At 35.9% G+C, this 22,277-nt stretch overlaps 1 protein-coding gene across 48 annotated transcripts in view; it reads right to left on the reverse strand.

Moving 5' to 3' along the window:
• Positions 1 to 22,277, reverse strand: part of LARP1B (La ribonucleoprotein 1B) — a 138,577-nt gene that overhangs the window by 43,126 nt on the left and 73,174 nt on the right. For 34 of the 48 annotated variants that reach the window (XR_011435918.1, XR_011435877.1, XR_002806512.2 and 31 more), the window contains one exon: positions 18,529 to 18,652. The exons of 12 other annotated variants lie outside the window; for them this stretch is intronic. Coding sequence is in view for 31 of the 36 variants with exons in the window: in XM_023636567.2 (XP_023492335.2) it covers positions 18,529 to 18,652 (124 nt within the window). In the remaining 5 variants the exon portion in view is untranslated. Of the gene's footprint in view, positions 1 to 12,539; positions 12,589 to 18,528; positions 18,653 to 22,277 lie in introns of all 48 variants that reach the window. 2 more of the 48 variants (XR_011435952.1, XR_011435960.1) reach the window with 1 other exon arrangement.

A 22,277-nucleotide genomic window follows, 5' to 3' on the forward strand; every position in this document is an offset into this window, starting at 1 on the left:
TGGAAAATAAAACTATGGAGACAGTAAAAAGATCAGTGATCACCAGGGGTTCGGATGAAGTGGGGGAGGGATGAATAGGTGGAACACAGAGAACTTTTAGAGCAGTGAGAAATATATGAGATACCATAATGATGGATACATTGTCATTATACATTTGTCCAAACTCACAGAATGTAAAACACCAAGAGTGAACCCTAATGTAAACTATAGACTTTGGGTAACTATGATGTGTCAATGTAGGTTCATCAATTGTAATAAATGTACCACTCTGATGTGGGATGTTGCTATGGGAAGCAACATCCTTCACCAGACAGGTGATGGCTATGCAAGTTGGGGGCAGGGAATAAATGGGAAATCTCTGTACTTACTCTTAATTTTGCTGTAAACCTAAAACTTCTCAAAAAAAAAGTCTCAATAAAAAAAGTTGAAAGGAAATATCATGATGAATGGATCAAGCTGATAACATGTAAACCCAATGATCAATCATACCATCAGTAAAAGTGAGCCTGAAAGACATTATATTATGCAATAGGAAGTAAACAACTCCTCCTAAGAAACAGTCTTGCCACCACAGAAATAAAAATCATGAATATACTAAATCTGCCAAATCTAAATTCCAGCTCATAAGAAATAGACTGGATAAAGGAACATATTAAATGATATGAAGACACAATCAGGTAAATCTGGATCATAAGAAATCCGATGACAAATTACCAGCTTCTTCAACAAATCATTGGCATGGAAAAACAAGAGAAAAGGAATGATTATAGATCAAGAGTGACTTAATGGTCTCTATCGATCAAATGCAATGTGTGCACATTGTTTGGCCCTGATTCAAACAACCAATTTGAAAAAGATATATTTCAAATCATCAGGGACCAAACATGTTCTGCGTAGTAGATGATATTAAGAAATTATTGTGAATTTTAAGTAAAATAATGGTATCACAAAAATTTATATATATTAGTTCTCAATATACCACAAAGTATGTACAGAAGAAATGATATGATGTTTGAGATTCACTATGAAATGCCAAAAACAAATGGGAACAAGGTACAGCTGAAAAAAAGAATGACAAACTATTAACAATTGTTGAAATTAGATGAGATGGGTACATGGGGGTTCATTAAACAGGTCTCTCTGTTTTTATTTATATTTGAACATTTCCAGATAAAAGTTGAGTTTTATTTCAGTTTTACATTTATTTTTATTTCAGGTTTAATTCAGTGTGAATTTTACCCACCAATAAAAGCAGATATGTCAATTTTGTAAAGAGTAAGATCTATAAAGTACTTTTGTTGTCTCAAAAGAAACATTTTACAAAATTTTTATAGCATATCATATACCAATTTACAATATTTTGACATAAAATTATCAAAAAATAGGTAAGACAACTGCAAGTACATAAAATATTTATAGTTAAATATAAAAGTTCTATTACAAGAAATATAAGTAATTAGAGAACAAGAATATATTAAAGTTGTTTTTTTATCAACTAAAATCCTAGAATGATATATGAATATCACCTAGATCTTGTAACTTCTTTTTACTCAAAATAATGGGCCATCTCTTGTAAATGAATGTTCAAAATATCATTTTTCATAATAGCCCAAACTGGAAAAAATCCAAATATCCACTGTCAAATGAATAAACAAAATGTAGTATGTCTACATTATAGAATATCACTTAGCAAAAAAAAGGAGCAAAGTATTGATATAAGCAACATGGATTAACCTCAAAAATATATTAATTGAAAGAAGTGAGACACACGACTATATATCCCATGATTCCATACATTTCATTTATATGAAGTTTCTAGGAAGTACAAAAACATATAGACAGAAGCAGATCACTGGTTATCTCAGACTGAAGTTGAGTGTTGAGATTGACTGCAAATGATCATGAGGGAATTTTTTAATCTAAAACTGAACTGTGGTGCTGTACAACTATATAAATATAGTGAAACATCAAACTATACACTTAAAGTGGGTTCATTTTATGGTATGTAAATTATTCCTCAAAAAAAGCTGTAACAAACAAAAGACCAGGCCATCTGCTCTTCAGAGAATCTCAATTGTGAATGTCTATCACACAGTTTATGCTAAAAGTTGACCTGGGAAAACCGATATTTCAGAGGACTAGGCCAACGCACTGATTTTCAGTGTAGTCCCAACCAGTGGGATCAGCATAACCTGGGAACTTGTTAGAAATGCACATGCTCAGGTCTCATTTCAACTTATAAACCAGAAACTGTGGGTAAAGAGCCCTTTAATTTGTTTTAAAAAGCTTTCCAGGGGAATCTGATACTTACTAAAGTTTAGGTGTGCTAGGTGTGCTTTAGTAGTATTCTACTACTTAAGATTTTCCAAATTTTACTGCTACCAAATCAGATTATTACACAGGTACATACCTGGACCACAGGAACCTTGTCCATAGTCCTTTACGGATAGGAACTGCCTTTATAAAAATAGAACTTAATATTATGCTGTTGTTGTTCACTGAAGGCTGATAACAAAAAACGTGACATGAGGACTGGCAGTTTAGTTTTTTTTTAAATAAAATGCAGCTGAAGCAGGACTCAGCAAACTTTCTGTAAATGCGAGACAGTAAATAGTTTTGGCTTTTCAGGTCATAGTCTCTGTTGAAACTACTCTACCCTGACACTGTAGCACAGCCATAGACCATATATAAATAAAGAGCGTGGCCAGATTAGATGATGGCAGGCCAGTTTTGGCCTATGGGTTATACTTTGTCAACCAGTGAACCAGAGCAGTCAGACAGATGTGCATCCAAATACTAGATTTATACTTTGCTTGCAAAAAAAATTATAACTATATTTCATGTATTCAATAAGTTAGAGGAAAGTATGAACATATTAAAAAGAGATATAGACAATAAAAAAGAGTCAAATCAAACTTCTATAGAAGAAAAATAAAACAGCTGAAATTAAAAAAACCACACCAGATGAATTTAAAAATAGATTAGAAACTGCAGAAGAAACAACTAATGAACTTGAACACACAGGAGCAGAAATTCGCCAAAACAAAACACAGAGACTAAAGAGACAAAAAAAAAATTAGCATTAGTGAGCTGTTGGACAACTTCAAGTAGCCTAATATGCATGTAATTGGAGTCTTACAGAAGAGGAAAGAGAAAAAAGTACAGAAAAAAAGTATTAATTTCTTTAATTTAAAATACTGGCTGGGACCGGTCCCATGGCTGAGTGGTTAAGTTTGTGTGCTCCACTTCAGTGGCCCAGTGCTTCGCTGGTTTGGATCCTGGGTGTGGACATGGCACCACTCATCACACCATGCTGAGGCAGCATCCCACATGCCACAACTAGAAGAACCCACAACTAAAAATATGCAACTATGTACTGGGGGGCTTTGGGGAGAAAAAGGAAAAATGAAACCTTTATAATAGCTGAAATTTTTCCAAATTTGATTAGAAACATAAAAACACATAGATCCAAAAACTCATAAGCTTCAAGCACAGGAACATGAAGAAAATGATACCAAGGCAGGGGGACCTGGTCAAGATGGTGGTGTAGGCAGACTCTGCTCTCATCTCCTCCCACAAACACAAACAGGCTACAACTATTCTTGGAAAAATGACCCTGGAGAGAAAACTGAAAATTGGATAAAAAGAACTCCCACAACAAGGGACAGTCCTGACTGAGGTGAAAGAGGCAGAAACTCCTTCTGGAGAGAAAGAAAGCCACCTTCACAAGTGGCAGAGCTTCACAGCCAGCCGGGCAGGAGCCACCCTAAGGTATGCAGCCTTCCCTGGAGAAGTGGGGACCTTAGTGGGGGCATTAGCACTATAAGCATCCTTCAGTCACAGCACAACTGAGACGAGTGTCCTACTATCTGGCTTTGCTGACTATTAACTGCAGCAGAGAATACCAGCAGAAAAGCTATGGGACGAAAGCTGAAAAAACCCAACTCTTAAAGGGCCTGTGCACAAATTCACCTGTCACAGAGAGCAACCCAAAATCACCAAAAAGAAAGCTGCACAGTCTTTTGGTGAAAAGAGACTCACCTGGTAGGCTCTAGGTGCATCTTGGCGAGAGGTGAAACCTCTCCAGAGACTGAGACATTGGTGACAGCCATTGTTGTGACCTAGTACAGGCATGCTGACAAAGACCCTGGCAGAGGCCATTGAGGTTCTTCCCCTGGCCTGTTAGCCAAGGGGTCTGCCACACCCACTAGGCTGCAGATTTAATCCAGTTCAGCCAGGGAAGGCAGCCTGCCCTAGGGACTGTCCCCAACCAAGAGCAGGCCCTCAGGCTACTTGTTGGCCTGCATAAAATGGGTTCCTCAATCCTTCACAGGCAGGTGAGAGTGTCTGCCTCTGTGGGGCAGGGCCCGTGTGAGGACCGGGTGAACTGTGTGTGGCACTGGTGGAGACGTGGGGGCCTCTGCACTGGGGCGACTGGGTATGCTTCACGGGGTGGGGAAGTGTGCACAGACCAGGGTTGTGTTGATGGTGGGTGTGGACCTGTGGGGGGTGGGGCTTATCAGTGGAACAAGACCTGTGCTTCACAAACAGCCACTAAGAGGATCAGCACCACCTTCCAAAGCCTGAAAAAATTGGGTGCTCCTGTTCCCAGGGCCAGCCCCACTCGGCTGCAATCCTAAGAGAGATGACAACAGCCCTGCAGGCCTGAGGCCTACAGCAACTATAAGCTCCCGAGCCTAGCAACCACCTACACTGAGTACCTACTCAACTAATAGGATAACTGCAACAGGATTGTGCCAATAGACCTTGTAGCCAATAGTGCTGGGGCTCCCCAAACCTGGTTTACAAACAGCCAGCCAGGGAGGGAAAGACTAGACTCCCTGGGTACCTGCAGTAAGAGCAACCATGCCACAGCAGAAGGACACAAGTAGCCCACAAAAGGGTCACTCCTGGATCATTTGGACTGATGACAAGAGGGAAGCAGACTGCTGGGCCTCAAAAGACACCACTTATATAAGGCCACTCTCTAAGATCAGGAGACATAGCTGACTCACCTATTACATAGATATAAGCACAGAGAAAGACGCATAATGAGGAGGCAAAGGAATACAGTCCAAGCAAGGGAACAAGACAAAACCCCACAAAAAGAACTAAATGAAACAGAAATAAGAATCTACCTGACAAAGAGTTCAAACAAAAACTCATAAGGATGCTCACCAATATTGGGAGAAGACTGGAGGAACACAGTGAGAATGTCAACACAGAATTGGAAAATAAAAAAAGAACCAATCAGAAATGAGGAATACAATACCAGAAATGAAAAATTCACTAGAGGACTCAATAGCAGAGTAGATGATACAGAAGAACAGATCAGCAAGCGAGACGAAAAACTAGAGGAAATCACCCAAGCTGAACAGATAAAAGAAAAAAGAATTAGACAGAATGAGAACAGTCTAAGGGAACTCTGGGACAATATCAAGCGCACTAACATTCATATTACAGGTGTTCCAGAAGGACAAGAGAGAGACAAGGGGCAGAGAATCTATTTGAAGAAATAATAGCTGAAAACTTTCCTAACCTAAGGAAGGAAACAGATATCCAAGTACACGATTCACAGAGAGCACCAAACGAGATGAACACCAAGAGGGCCACACCAAGACAGATTATAATTAAAATGTCCAAAATTAAACATAAAGAGAGAATCCTAAAAGTGGCAAGAGAAAGGCAACAAGTGACATACAAAGGAAAGCCCTTAAGGCTTACAACGGACTTCTCAGCCAAGACTCTATAGGCTAGAAGAGAATGGCATGACATATTTAAAGTGCTGAAAGGAAAAAACGTACAGCCAAGAATACTCTATCCAGCAAGGTTATCATTCAGAACAGAAGGAGAGATAAAGAGCTTCCTAGACAACCAAAAATTAAAGGAGTTTATCACTAAAAAACCAGTTCTACAAGAAACGCTGCAGAGACTTATTTAAGTGGGAAAAAGAAGAACACAAATAGGGATAAGAAAATTATCAAAAAAAACACAACCCACTAGGCAATAAAATCACTGGTAAAGGTAAAAATATAGTAAAGGTAGCAGATCAACCACATATGAAGATAATATGAAGGTTATAAGACAAAAGTACAAAAATTACCTATTTTAAGATAAGAAGGTATTGGATAGACATACACAAAACAAGAGATTAGATATGATTTCAAAAACACAAAATGTGGGAGGAGGCGAGTAAAAGAGTAGAGCTTTTAGAAAGAGGTCTAGCTAAAGAGACTATCAACTCAATACAGACTGCTATATATGCAGAATCTTATATAGGAACCTCATGGTAATCACAAACCAGAAACCTATAATAAGTAAACAAATCAGTAAGAGGAAAGAAATCAAACACATTACTAAAGAAAGCCATCAAACCACAAGGGAAGAGAGCAAGAGAAAAAGAAAGGAACAGAGAAGAATTACTAAAACATCTAGAAAAAAAAGTAACAAAATGGCAATAAATACATATTTATCAATAGCTAGTTTAAATGTCAATGGACTAAATGCCCCAATCAAAAGGCAGAGGGTGGCCGATTGGGCAAAAAACCAAGACCCATATATATGCTGCATACAAGAGACACACTTCATACCTAAAGACACTCACCAACTGAAAGTGAAAAGATGGAAAAAGATATTCCATACAAATGGCAAAGAAAAGAAAGCAGGGGCAGTAATACTTATATCAGACAAAATAGACTTTAAAACAAAAACTGTAACAAGAGACAAAGAAGGGCTCTACATAATGATAAAGGGAACAATCCAGGGGCCGGACTGGTGGCACAGCGGTTAAGTTCACACGTTCTGCTTCTTGGCGGCCCGGGGTTTGCCGGTTCAGATCCCAGGTGCAGACATGGCACTGCTTGGCAAAAGCCATGCCGTGGTAGGCATCCCACGTATAAAGTAGAGGAAGATGGGCATGGATGTTAGTTCAGGGCCAGTCTTCCTCAGCAAAAAGAGGAGGATTGGCAGCAGTTAGCTCAGGGCTAATCTTCCTCAAAAAAAAAAAGAAAATGGGAACAATCCAACAGGAAGACATAACATTCGTAAATATCTATGCACTCAACATAGGAATACCTAAATATATAAAGCAATTATTAATGGACATAAAAGGAGAAATAGTAACACAAAATAGTAGGGGACTTTAACACTCCACTTACACCAATGGATAGATCATCCAAACAGAAGGTCAATAAGAAAACACTGGCCTTAAACAACATGTTGACCAGATGTACTTAGTGGATATATATAGAATATTCCATCCAAAAACCACAGAACACACATTCTTTTCAAATGCACATGGAACATTCTCCAGGATTGATCACATATTAGGCCAGAAAACAAGTCTCAATAAATTTAAGAAGATCGAAATAATACCATGCATCTTTTCTGACCACAAAGGTATGAAACTAGAAATCAACTACAGGAAGAAAATCAGTATTGGAAGTCTTAGCCAGAGCAATCAGACAAGAAAAAGAAATAAAAGGGATCCAAACTGGAAAAGAAGTGAAACTGTCACTATTTGCAGATGACATGATTTTATATATAGAAAAATCTAAAGAATCCACCAAAAATCTTTTAGAAATAATAAATGAATACAGTCAAGTCATAGGATACAAAATCAACATATAAAAATCAGTTGCATTTCTATACACTAACAACGAAGGAGCAGAAAGAGAAATTAAGAATACAATGCCACCAAAAATTGCAACAGAAAGAATAAAATACCTAGGGATAAACTTAACCAAAGAGGTGAAAGATCTGTACACCAAAAACTATAAAACACTGTTGAAAGAAACTGAAGAAGACACAAAGAAATGGAAAGATATTCATGCTCTTGGACTGGAAGAATTAACATAGTTAAAATGTACATACTTCCTAAAGCAATCTATAGATTCAATGCAATCTCTATCAAAGTTCCAAGAACAGTTTTCACAGAAAAAGGACAAAGAATCCTAAAATCAACAAAAGACCCCGAATAGCCAAAGGAATCCTGAGGAAAAAGAAAAAAGCTAGACGTATCACATTCACCGATTTCAAAATATACTACAAAGCCATAGTAACCAAAATATCATGGTACTGGCACAAAAACAGACACACAGATCAATGGAACAGAATCAAGAGCCTAGAAATAAACCCACACATATACGGAGGGCTAATTTTCAACAAGGGAGCCAAGAGCATACAATGGAGAAAGGAGTCTCTTCAATAAATGGTATTGGGGAAACTGGATAGCCACACGCAAAAGAAGGAAAGTAGACCATTATCTTACACCATGCACAAAAATCAACCCAAAATGGATTAAAGACTTGAATGTAAGACCTGAACCCATGAAACTTCTAGAAGAAACATAGGCAGTACGCTCTTTGACTTTTAGCAGAATATTTTCAAGTACTATGTCTGACTGGGCAAGGGAAACAAAAGAAAAAATAAACAAATGGGACTACATCAAACTAAAAAGCTTCTGCACAGCAAAGGAAACCATTAATAAAACGAAAAGACAACCTAACATTTGGGAGAAGATATTTGCAAAGCATATATCAGATAAGGGGTTAATATCCAAAATATACAAAGAACTCATACGTCTCAACAACAAAAACACCCAACAACCCAATTAAAAAATGGGCAAAATATCTGCACGGAGATTTCTCCAAAGAAGATATACGGATGGACAACAGGCACATGAAAAGATGTTCAACATCATTGACTATCAGGGAAATGCAAATCAAAACTACAATGAGATATCACCTCACTCCAGTCAGAATAATTAACAAGACAGGAAACAAGTGTTGGAGAGGATGTGGAGAGACCTCATACACTGCTGGTAGGAGTACAACCTGGTACAGTCACTATGGAAAACAGCATGGAGTTTCCTCAGAAAACTAAGAACATATCCACCATATGATCCAGCTATTCCACTGCTGGGGTATTTATCCAAAGCACTTGAAAACGCAAATGTATAAAGATACATGCACCCCTATGTTCACTGAAGCATTATTCACAATAGCCAAAACTTGGAAGCAACCTAGGTGCCCATCAAAAGACAAACGGATAAAGATGTGGTATATATAACACAATGGAATACTACTCAGCCATAAGAAATCCAGCCATTTGTGACAACATGGATGGACCTTGAGGGTATTATGCTAAGTGAACTAAGTCAGAGGGAGAAAGTCAAATACCATATGATCTCACTCATAAGTAGAAGATAAAAACGACGACAAACACACACATAGCAACAGATATTGGACTGGTGGTTACCAGAGGGGAAGGGGCAAGGGAGGAGGGCAAAAGGGATGATTAGCCACACATGTGTGTTGATGGATTATAATTAGTCTTTGGGCAGTGAACACGATGTAATCTACACAAAATTTGAAATATATTACGATGTACACCTGAAAGTTATATAATGTTGTAATCCAGTGTTACTGCAATAAATAAATAAATAAATATAAATAAGTAAATAAAGGAGAACTTTAAAAAAAGAGAAAATTACACCAAGGCAATCAAAATTAAATTGCTTACAATGGGTGATAAAGAGAAAATATTAAAAGCAGCCGGAAGCAAATCCAAACCAAGCAGAAAGAAAGGAATAATAATATAAGAACAGAAAACAATACAATTAGAAGAGATAATAAAGTAGATCAATGAAAATAAAAGCTTCTTTTAAAAAATATATCAAATTGATAAAGTGATGAAGCTGTAGCTAGACTGGTCAAGAAAAAAAGAAAAGACAGAAACTACAAATATCAGGAATCAAAGAAGAGATATTTCTACAGACCTGACACACATTAGAAGAATAAAAAGGAAATATGACAAACAACTTCCAAAAAACAGACAAATTCTTTATATACAAACCACAAAAGCTTACTCAAGAAAACATAGATTACCTAAATAGTATTATATCTGTTAAAGAAATAATTCCAGGTCCAGATAGCTTCACTGGCAAATTCTCCCAATCCTGTAAGGAATAAATAATAATTCTATACACGCTCTTCCAAAATATAAGAGGAGGGAACACTTACCAATTCATTTTATGAGGCCAGCATTCCCCTGATACCAAAACAAGACAAATATAATCCAAGAAAACAAAATACAAACCAATATTCTTCATGAATGTAGTGCAAAAATCTTTAAAAAAAAAAAAACAGCAAATTGAATCCAGTAATATATAAAAATGATAATATATCACAACCAAATGAGGTTTATCCTGGGAACCCTAGACTAGTTCAACATTTGAAGAAATCAATATAATTTACAACATCAATAAAGTAAGACAAATCATAATCATTTCAAAATGACTGAGAAAAAAAGACAAAAAAATCAACATTCATTCATCATTTTAAAATCTCAGCATACTAGAAATAAAGGGGAACTTCTTCAACCTAATAAAAGGCCTCTATGGAAAACCTACAACTAATATCAGACTTAATGGTGAAAGACTGAATCCTTTTCCTCTACGATCAGAAACAAGGCAGGGTGTCACATCTTATCACTCCTATTCAACATCACGTTGGAGGTCCTAAGCAGTGTAATAAGTCAAAATAAATAAATGAAAGGAATACAGATAGGAAAGTAAAAAAGAGAACTCCATCTATTCACAGACAACATGATTGTCTATGTAGAAAATGTCAAAGAATCTATTAAAAAGCTACTAAAACTACTGCTTCTAAGTTTATCAATGTCACAGGATATACGGTTGTATTAGTCAGGATTCTCCAGAGTAAAAGAACCAACAAGATATAAAAGGAGATTTAATATGAGGAATTGGCTCACAAGATTATGAAGGATCAGAAGTCCCAACATCTGCCATCTGTAAGCTGGAGACTCAGGAAAGCCAGTGGTATAATTCAGTCTGAGTCCAAAGGCCTGAGAACTGGGGGAGTCAATGATAGAAATACCAGTCCGAGGACAAGAGAAGATGAGAGAAGTCTCAGCTCAAACAATGAGGCAGAAAAAAATGGGCCACTTCCTCCTTCCTCCACCTTTTTGCTCTATTCAGGCCCTCAACAGATTGGATGATGCCCTCCCACATTGGGGACAGCAATCTGCTTTACTAAATCCACCAAGTCAAATTCTAATCTCATCCAGAAACTAAGCCTCATAGATATACCCAGAAATAATGATTAACCAGATATCTGGTCATCTTCTATTTCAGTTAAGTTGACACATAAAATTGATATCACAAGAGATAATATACAAAAATCAATCATATTTCTAAATAATAGCAATAAATAAATGGAAGGTAAAAATTTTAAAACACCATTTATAATAGCATCAAAACCATAAAATATTTAGGGAGATAGCTAAGAAAATATGTACAAAATACACCAAAAATTACAAAACACTCAAAAACAAAAAAAAAAAACTTAAATGGAGAAGTATATCACATTCAGGGATTGGAAGATTCAACACTGTTAAGATGTTAATTCTTGGGGCCAGCCCCGTGGCGCAGCGGTTAAGTGCACACATTCCACTCTGGCGGCCTGGGGTTTGCCAGTTCAGATCCTGGGTGCAGACATGGCACCACTTGGCAAGCGATGCTATGGTAGGCATCCCACATATAAAGTAGAGGAAGATGGGTGCAGATGTGAGCTCAGGGCCAGTCTTCCTCAGCAAAAAGAGGAGGATTGGCAGCAGTTAGCTCAGGGCTAATCTTCCTCGGAAAAAAAAAAGATGTTAATTCTTCCCAAATGAATCTATAGATTCAATGCAATTCCAATCAAAACACCAGCAGAAGTTCCTGTAGAAATGAATAAGCTATTTCTCTAATTTACACGAAAAGGCAAAGAAACTAGTATAGCCAAAATAATTTTGAAAAAAGGAAAGGAAAAAGGTTGGAGCACATATACTGATTTTAAGAGTACAGTTACCAAGTTGTGGTAGTGGCAAAGGGATAAACATAGAAAAAGATGAACAGAATACAGCGTCCAAAATTAGATCTATACACAAACAGTTAATCGGTTTTTGATAAAGATGAAAAGGCAATTTAGTGGACAACGAACAGACTTTCCAAGAAAGGGTGCTAAAATCATTAGATATCCATATCCATAATTACATCATATACCAAAAAGAAAAAAAAATTAACTCAAAATTGAAGAGAGATCTGAATTATATAAAAACTAAATATATAAAGTTTCTAATAAAAATTTTGCAACTTCGAATTAGGCAAAGATTTCTTATAGACAGCAAAAGCACAATCCACAAAATAAGAAAAATAAAAAACTGCACAGCATTAAAAAATAAGAACTTCTGCTCTTCAAAAGGCACTCTTAAGAAAATGAAAAAATAAGCCCCAGATTGGGAGAAGATATGTGCAAATTACATACATAATAAAGGACTTGTATCCAGAATAAAGAACACTCAAAGCTCAATATGAAAACAACTCAATAAAAAAAAAGTGAAAAGATTTGAGCACTTTACCAAAGAAATACTGATAACAATCAGTATCAATAAGCACATGAAAAGATGTTCAATATCATTAGTCACAATGAGATACTACTACATACCTATTAGAATGGCAAAATTTTTTAAAAACTAACCATATCAAGTGCTGGAAGGATGTGGAATAACTGCAACCCTCATATACAGCTGATGGGGGAAAGCAAAATGGCACAGCCACTTTGGAAAACAGTTACACAGTTTCTTCTAACCACATAACCCAGTAATCTCACTCCTAAGTATTTACCCAAGTGAAATGAACACTTATATTCACATAAAAACTTGTAAGCAAATATTCATCAAGGCTTTATTCATAATTATCAAAAACTAAAAACAACCCATGTATCCTTTAACTAATGATTAACTGTTTAAATCCATGCAATGAAATACTACTTACCAATATGTAAAAGGGAACAAACAACACACAAAAATATGGATGAAGCCCAAATACATTATGCTAAATGAAAGAAGCCAGACTCAAAAAGCTACATTCTATATGATTCTGTTTATACAATATGCTGGTAAAGGCAAAACTATAGAAAGTAGAAAACAGGCTACACAAAGCTAGGCATGAGGTTGACTACAAAGAGGCATGGAGAATTCTGGGAAAGTAATGGAACTGTGCTATAATTTGAGTAGGTGGTATTTACATGATTGTATGCATCTGTCAAAATTCCCAAAACTGTACATAAAAAAGTGTGAAATTTACTGAATATAAATTACACCTTAATTTTTTTAAAAAAAGGAAAGCAAAAAGATAGCTCTGGATCCCTGTAAGGTGGTCAGAATGAAAGGAGGAAGACAGGTTAGGAGCTATTAAAGTTAACCAATAGGAAAATGATGGTGGCTTTTGCAGGATGACAGAAGTAGAAAAGGTTAGAAGTAGTTAGGTTCCGGATATATTTTATTTTTTATTTTATTTTTAAATTTTTTTTAAACATTTTATTTTTTTTCCTTTTTTCTCCCCAAAGCCCCCAGTACACAGTTGTATATTCGTTGTGCGTCCTTCTAGTTGTGGCATGTGGGACGCTGCCTCAGCATGGTTTGATGAGCAGTGCCATGTCCACGCCCAGGATTCGAACCAAGGAAACACTGGGCCGCCTGCAGCGGAGTGGAACACTTAACCACTCGGCCACGGGGCCAGCCCCAAGGTTCTGGATATATTTTAAAGGGTAATGGATATAACCTGCCAATGACTAAGATACAGAGGTTGAAAGAGAGAGATCAAGGATGACACTAAGATTTTTTTACCTGTGCAACTAGAAGACGGAGCTAATATTTACAGGGATGTGGAAGTCTGGGAGGAGAAGTCCTCGGAAAGGGGTGGGAACTCAGACCTTGAATTTTGGACGTATAAAATTTGACATCTTTATAAAATATCCAAGTTAAATTGTTGACTACACAGCTGCTATTTGTCTGGAACACAGAATGAAGGTCTGATCTATATGTACACTCATTAGTATAATGATGCTATTTAAAACCATGAGAATAAATACTATTACCTGAGGAATTACTGAGGATAAGAAAAAGAAGAAATTCGAAGACTGAGTGCTAAAACACCCAAAGCTTGAGGAAATGGAGTAGAACTAGCAAATAAGACTCCATGAAGCAGAAAGAGAACTAAGTAAACAGTACCTAGGAAGAAGAACGTGTTTCAAGACAGAGAGTGACTGATCTAATGCTGATGTTACATAAGCTGAGGATTGATTTGACCCCTCTTAAAGATGGAGATCTCTGGAGGCACTATCAAATGGTGATTTGGGGTGTGAGGGGCAGAGGCCTGTTTGGATCAGGTATAGGTGATAAATAGGAAGATAGATAGTGAAGACAATGAAAATAAACACCTTCTTTATGTCTTAAATTCTATTTTGTAGTACCAACACCAGTTCTTTTTATTAGTATCACTATTTTATGCATTTCCCATCCTTTTGTCTTTCAATTTTTCTGTATACTTATGACATACAAACAGCACAGAGCTGAATTTTCTTTAAATTCAATCCATAATTGTCTTTCAAACTGAAAGTTAATCTATTCAATATTTTTTATCATAGCAATATATTGGACTAATTTCTATCTTAATTTTTGCTTAATTATATTTTTTCTGTTCATATTTTTTAAAATTGGAGATTATAGCACACAAAGATTAATAAATGTATACATAAATTTAAAAATAGAGTTGATTCAGAAACTAAAATGAGAACAAGAAATTAAGTATGGGAAAAATTTAAGCTTTCCAAAAACGCTGTATTCAAAAACATCTTTGGGGAAGTATATGAGACTTTACTTAAAAAGCTTAATCACTTACAACCTTGGAAGGCAAAGTTTTAAAGAAACATATAGTTGATACCCACATACCCACCAACTAGACCAATACATAAATTTCAGATGCAAGCAAACCCATGTGCTGACTTTTCAAATGGGATTCCCTTCTTCTCTCAGGAGTAAACCATTGTGTTAAATTTTTGTATGAACAATTCCCCTTGCTCTTCATGGTTCCTATGTGCTATGCATAAATCCATGAATTTTATATTTTACATGATGGCATTACTGAGTGAACTCATTTGTATCTAGCTTATTTTATATGTCCACTATGCTTTTTTTGTTTGTTGTTTTTTTTGAGGAAGGTTAGCCCTGAGCTAACATCTGTCACCAATCCTCCTCTTTCTGCTGAAGAAGATTGGCCCTGAGCTAACATCTGTGCCCATCTTCCTGTACTTTATATGTGGGATGCCTGCCACAGCATGGCTTGATAAGCAGTATATAGGTCTGCACCTGGGAGCCGAATGGGTGAACCCTGGGCTGCCAAAGCAGAAGAACTTAACTGCTGCACCACCGGGCTGGCCCCAACATCCAATATTCTTTTTTTTTTTTTGAGGAAGATTAGCCCTGAGCTAACTACTGCCAATCCTCCTCTTTTTGCTGAGGAAGACTGGCCCTGAGCTAACATCCATACACACCTTCCTCCACTTTTTATACATGGGATGCCTACCATACCGTGGCTTTTGCCAAGCGGTGCCATGTCTACACCCAGGATCCAAACCGGTGAACCCTGGGCCGCCGAGAAGTGGAACATGTGAACTTAACTGCTGTGCCACTGGGCTGGCCCCCCAATATTCTTAAGATTAACCCATTTTGTCATACGTAGCTATAGTTCTTTCATTTTTCCACTGCTGTACATTTTTCCCCTATGTGAATATACCACATTTTATAATATATTCTACTTTAAATGGGCATTTCGTTTAGTTTTCATTTGTTTTTCCTATTATGAACAATGTTACTATAAATGTTCTTTTGTAAACATTTGCAAAAGCAGCTCCTGAAGTGAACTGTTGCATCATAATACGGTATGTCATTGTGGTTTTAATTGGCAAATCTCAGCAAAAAGGATAGCATCTTTTCATATTTACCAGCCATTTGGTTTTCCTCTACGTGAAGTTCCAGTTCATGTTTTGTTTACCACTTTTGCTAGATGTTAATCATTTTTCACATTAATTTTTAAGGTTTTAGATTTTTATGATACTAATTCTCTGTTACTTTTATGCATTGCATAATTCATCTCGATTTGGGACTTTCTATCTATGATGCGCTGAGGAGCATAAATTATCAATTTTAATGTACCCAAATTAAACAAGACAAAAAAATCCTGTAATTAGACTGAACAGCCTTAATGGAATATCCTAAGAACTTAAGAAAAACTTTAAAAAGTATAAGGTTTTAAAAAAGTTTAAAGTTTAAAAGCTTAAAGAACTTTAAAAGAAGTAACTTTCTTTCAATATTCATAGTAATATTATTATTTAATATTACTGTTATTCTGAAACTATTATATCATAAGATAAACAAATAATTCTGTTGCTCTGGTTAGGAACAAAGTTTTTTTTCATGTAAGTAAAAGGCATGTAAAAGTACAATCAAAGAAATCAAAATTAAAACCTTTAACCCTAAATTTGAACAAAATATCAATGTGAAGTCAAAATGTATTTTTTCTTAAAAAATTTCCAAGCTCTTTCAATTGAAAATTCCTAGAAACAATGACCAATTCAGTAGCAACTGGAGTACCGACAAAGTTTAACATCGTGCCAGCTGGCAAACAAGAAAGTTACCAGTCCAACTCCATTGTCACAGAACAAAGCAATGAAAGGTGGATTTGGAGATAAAAGTCAATAAAATGATAACTGGCACAAGTATCAACAAGAATAATAACTAAAACAGAATGAAATCCATTTAATGTATTTGTGAGATAATGATAATTTAAACACAAACAAGAAAACCACACCTCATTGGTCACCAATGAAGGATGTTAGGGAACCAGCTCATTACTTTGAAAACTGGTAAACAAAGGAAAAAAATTGAGCATTTATTCCCTCTCCTATAAGAACTCTATCTCAAGGTAAACAAATAGTCAATTAAGGCAAATTCTCTTTATGGAGGTATTCTATTGATTAAACTAAAAGGCAATAATAAAAATAGAACTATCACCATTTTGCAACCCCTAGTGAAATAAAAGCTCCAAGCAATTATTACCAATGGCAACTAACACCACAAAAAGAGAGACAATAGAGCATTACACGCCTCCTGGTAGAAGTATTCAATACTACATATGACATATTCTTGTAAAAATTTGACCTCTATCTGATCAAGCCTCTGTATCAAAATAACGGTTATAAGAAAACTCAGGATCAGAAAACAGATTGAATGAAACCATTGGGATGAAATCAGCAAAATTCAGAACATGAGAAATTCTACAAGACAAACAACCCAGTTCCTTCAACAATAAACTGCAAGAGAAAAAAATAGTATGAACCTACAAAGAGACATATCAACCTATTATAATGTTTGGAACTTACATGAATCCTGATTTTTTTTTTTAAGTAATGAATGAGGAAATTTGAACACTAACTAGATATTTGATATTAAAGAATTACTGTTCATTTTAGATGTGACAATGGTACTCTGTTATTTATGTGTTAAAAGAGGTAATCCGCATCTATTTAAAGACATATACAAAAATAATTATTGACAGGGTCAGCCCAGTGGTGCAGCGGTTAAGTTCGCTTGTTCTGTTTCAGTGGCCAGGGGTTTGCTGGTTTGGATGTGGGGTGCAGACATGGCACTGCTTGGCAAGCCATGCTGTAGTAGGCATCCCACATATAAAGTAGAGGAAGATGAGTGTGGATGTTAGCTCTGGGCCAGTCTTCCTCAGCAAAAAAGAGGAGGATTGGCAGGAGATGTTAGCTCAGGGCTAATCTTCCTCAAAAAAATAATTAAATTAAATTAAAAATTAAAAAAAATATATTTAGGGATGAAAAAATATAAATAACATGATTGGGAGTTTGCTTCAAAATAATCCAGTGGGATGTAAAGAGAATGAGTGGAGTGGATATGAAAAACAAAATTGGCTATCAGATGATTAAGTAGCTAATGGGTAGTAATGGGTACATGGGGGTTTCATTATACAATTTGTTCTATTTTTGTATGTTTGAAGTTTTCCAAATTAAAAGTTTTTCTTTAACCTGCCTTCAGGAAAGACTATTACAAAATCAGTTACACTTGCCTGAAAATATCAGATTCAATTTAGGAATCTCCCAAATGTACTTACATTTTCATACAAAGCTAAGGCCTTAAAAGAATGATGCTAGTGGTGTATTTTAAGGCATCAGCAAGTCAGTAAAAAATTTTCTTCATTTTGAGAAGAGAAACACTCCCGGTAATTTCAAAATCAAATGAGACACATAAAGAACCAACCAATTCTGCCTACTTTTAAGTAAGTGTCCAGGTTTGAGCATGATCTGGTGTTTTAATAGACGACTCCTAGGTCACCTCTGTGATTACCTGCCTATTCACCAAGAGCAGGGTGGGATTCAAAAGTTGTCCATATACTGCAAGGCTGTCCTACCAAATTTACAATCTATTTTTAAGTCTCAAAAATGTTTTGAAGTTCACCAAAGGATAAGTAAAAGTTGACTTTTAAAATTCTAGTCTTTTACCAGATACCTAAATGTTTCCCACAAATAAAAAAGGAGCAAACTTTAAAAACAATTTAGAACTGCTTCAATACTATTCAGACACTTACACAAAAGCAGATTTACATACCTTGCCTGGACTGTGAAGGTGCTACAGGAACTTCTCGGTTTGGCTCAAAAGGAAGTTCAGGTGTTAGGTTTTCAAACTGCTCTTTACTAATGAGATTTAGCTTCTTAAAGTTCTCAACTTCTTGCTGAAGTAGAATGGAGGAATCTAATTACTAAACTGGCTAATAGAGCAACCAACAGACAATAATTGATACCAACCTCAAAAAATGAGTTTTTAAAACAAGGGTTAATTGCAACAGAATGAAAAAGATGTTCTAATAAAAAATCTAGTATTATACTTAATAACAATATTCAGGGTCTAAAAGAGGCACAGAGAACCCTGAAATATTATGAATATTTTATAAATAAAATACATTATAAGAGCATACATTCTAATCATTAATTATTTGTTGAGCATTTATACACAAGGTCACTAGGCTAGGGTATTACAGTTACAGAGTAATCTAATACATGTCCTCTACCCTTAAGGAATTTACAAGTTAGATGGAAAGAAAGAAATGTAGATATAAAAACTAATAATACTATATGAAAAGTGATAATATTTGGTGTAAGAATTGAGATCATCAGGGAGGCATTACAGAAGAGGCAGGACGAAAGCAGCTCTTGAAGGACAATTTAGAGCAGGGAAAAGCATTCTAAATTAGGTAATGTCAGCAAAGATGAGAAGCTTGGAATAAGCAATCATTTACTAGGAAATAATTCCATAAATGAGAAAATTTGTGTAGAACTAGTAGCAAAAAGGACTGATAAAGAAGTTAGAGAAAACTACTAAAAGACCTTTAATACTGGACCAAAAAGTTTTCACTTCATTTTATGCAAAGGGAAATGCGATGAAAAATACATCTAGATGGGCTTGGAGGTTCATTTCCAAAGCCCTTTTATAAGCTTAGCAGCAAGGAGGCTCAACAGGTCTCAGTTGCTGGCTTAAAGGAATAACAGGCCCATCCGTGCCCCTGGGGCTTCAGAAGCTTCCCCTTTCTAACGATTGTTACAGTCACTTAAGGTTCCCTGCCCTGACTTACAATAATATGTACAGCATTACAGAGGTGGAGGCCACTCTCTGCTGGAAGGTCATTTGGCCATGGTGCAGGAAGATCATCTATGCCTAACCTAAGCTGTGGGATAAAAAGAGTTTGAGGGACTGCTTGCACGCTATTACTTCTTTCTAGTTTTCCTCAATAAACCCTATATCACATCTATACCACTCAAGTGCTAATGGGTCCACGAGGCTTTACAGAGCAACATCCAAAGAGGGTTTAAGCAGGTAAAAAACATAACAAAACTACTTGTCAGATGAACCAAATTAAATATCATCACAAAATAGTTGTAGTACCTTCCTCTTAATAGCTAACCAATCTTTTCCTTCTTGTCTTCAAACATGAATAGTTACTCATCAGCTCACACCATTTACTAGATCCTGTTAGCCTATTAAACTAGGATCTAGCTTCTTCTCACGAAAATGTCTTAAATTATTATTTCAGCTCTTACTCCTACATCAAAATTTTTTTCTCAAGTCTTCAATAAGGCCTTCAAACTAATTCAGTCATTATTCCTCACTGTCCTTATCTTGCTACAGAGCTTGCTATTAGCAACTCCCACCTCAATAAACACTGCATGTTTATCATATGCCAGGGATGAAAAAAACAGTTCTACCCTGATGGGAACACAAACAGTATGTTTCTGTTTTGTTTTTAGCTTTTAAAACTAATTCATTAAGATATAACACACACATATATACATATACATACACACACTAGAGAAGTGCATAAATCATAAGTATACAGCTCAATGAGTACTGCAAAGTAAACAGACCTGTGTAACCATCATTCAGGTAAAGATAATATTACTAGTACCTTTCACACCTCTTCTCATCACTCTCTATCCCTAAAGATAACTGACAAGAGATCTTCACATATTGAGGTATATGGGGTAAGAATTCGGGTACAAAACTGATTCGGCTTGAACTAAAGAAGCCTGATTTATAGCCTATCAAACACAGATTGTGCATCTGCCTTAACCATTACAGTAAAGAATGCACTCTCTTAAAATAAGAACGCATACTTACCCCCCTACGCCCTATCCTTAACGCCTGTGTTAGTCCCTTTCCCAACGTCAGGGTCATGTTCACCTGCTAATTCGCAACTGAATACCTCTCTGAAACTTTGATGAATATGTATCCTGGGTGTGTTTAATGTATATTCTTTGTTCTAAAAAGGTCTAAGACTGTACTGAAAACCATGCTTCTCCAGAATGCTTTTTTCCTTTTCAAAAAGGCCTTCCTGGATTATAATCCTCACTCTGGCCCAAGTAAAACTCACACATCTCTCTTATCTATAAAATGGTTATTGGCTATTTCGTGTCAACATAACCAATATGCTGACTTCAATACTATAGATTCATTTTACCTGTTTTAAACATTTATAAAAATGGAATCATAATGTATGGCTTTTTATGCAAATTATGTTTATGAGATTCATCTATAGTTTGTGGTTCTATAGCAGAGGTCAGTAAATCACAGCCCCCAAAGGTCAGTTTGTTTTTGTAAATAGTTTTATTAGAACACAACTACACCCATTTGTTTACATATTGCATATGGCTGCTTCATTGCTACAACAGTAGAGTTGAGTAGTTGCCACAATGGATGACACACCAAGCCTAAAATATTTACCACGTAGCTCTTTACAGAAAAAGCCTGCCCATCCCTGCTTTATGATATTCTATTGTATGATAACACCATAAATTTTGAAAATCCATTCCATTGTTGATGAGCATTTGGGTTCTTTGCAAACTACAGCTATTACAAATAAGGTTGCTATAAATGTTTTTACAAAACACTTCTTTTGGTGAACAGACACACATTTTATTATTTACTAGGAGTGGAACTGCTGATTCAGGTGGCAGGCTTCAACTCAACTCGAGTAGAAAATGCCAAATAGTTTTTCATAGTGGTTGTACCTTTACACATTCCCATTAGCAGTATAGTAAAGCTTCTATTGCTCTACATCCTTATCGACACTTGGTATTGTCAGTTTTTAAAAACTCAGCCATTCTGAAAAGGACCAAACTATGGATATAGACAACTTGGATGGGCCTCAAGGACATTATGATAAAAAAAAAAAACCCCAAAAGGTCACATTCTGCATATGTTTCAATTTATATGACATTCTCAAAATGAAAAAATTATAGAGATGAAGAACAGCTTCATGGTTACCAGTGGTTAGGAATAGTGGAGTGAAGGCAGATGAGAATGAGTCTAATAGCACAAGGGAGATCTTTGTGATGATAAAATACTTCAGTTTCTTGACTGTGATGGCAGTTACATGAATCTACATGTGATAAAATGACATGGAACCATACACACACATGTGATAAGAAATGTCAATTTCCTGGTTTTGATATTGTGCTTTAGTTACGTAAGATATAACCTTTGGAGGGAACTGAGTAAAGGGTACACTGGACTGCTCTGTACTATTTTTCCAACTTCCTGTAAATCTATAATTATCTCAAAATAAAAATTAAAAAATTTTTAAAAAATTTAAAAATTTTAAATATGTAGCCATTCCGGTAGATGTATTTGTTATCTCATCGTGGTTTTAATTTGTATCTCTCTGATTATTAATAATGATGAAAACTTTTAATATATTTTATTTGCATGGCTTCTTTTGTGAGGTGACTATTCAATTCTATTGCTCATCTTTCTAGAGTTGTCTTTCTCTTACTGATTTGTAAGAGTTCTTTATAAAATGTTGT

This window comes from Equus caballus, chromosome 2 (genome assembly GCF_041296265.1).
Source record: "Equus caballus isolate H_3958 breed thoroughbred chromosome 2, TB-T2T, whole genome shotgun sequence".
In the NCBI taxonomy this organism is placed as follows: Eukaryota; Metazoa; Chordata; class Mammalia; order Perissodactyla; family Equidae; genus Equus; species Equus caballus.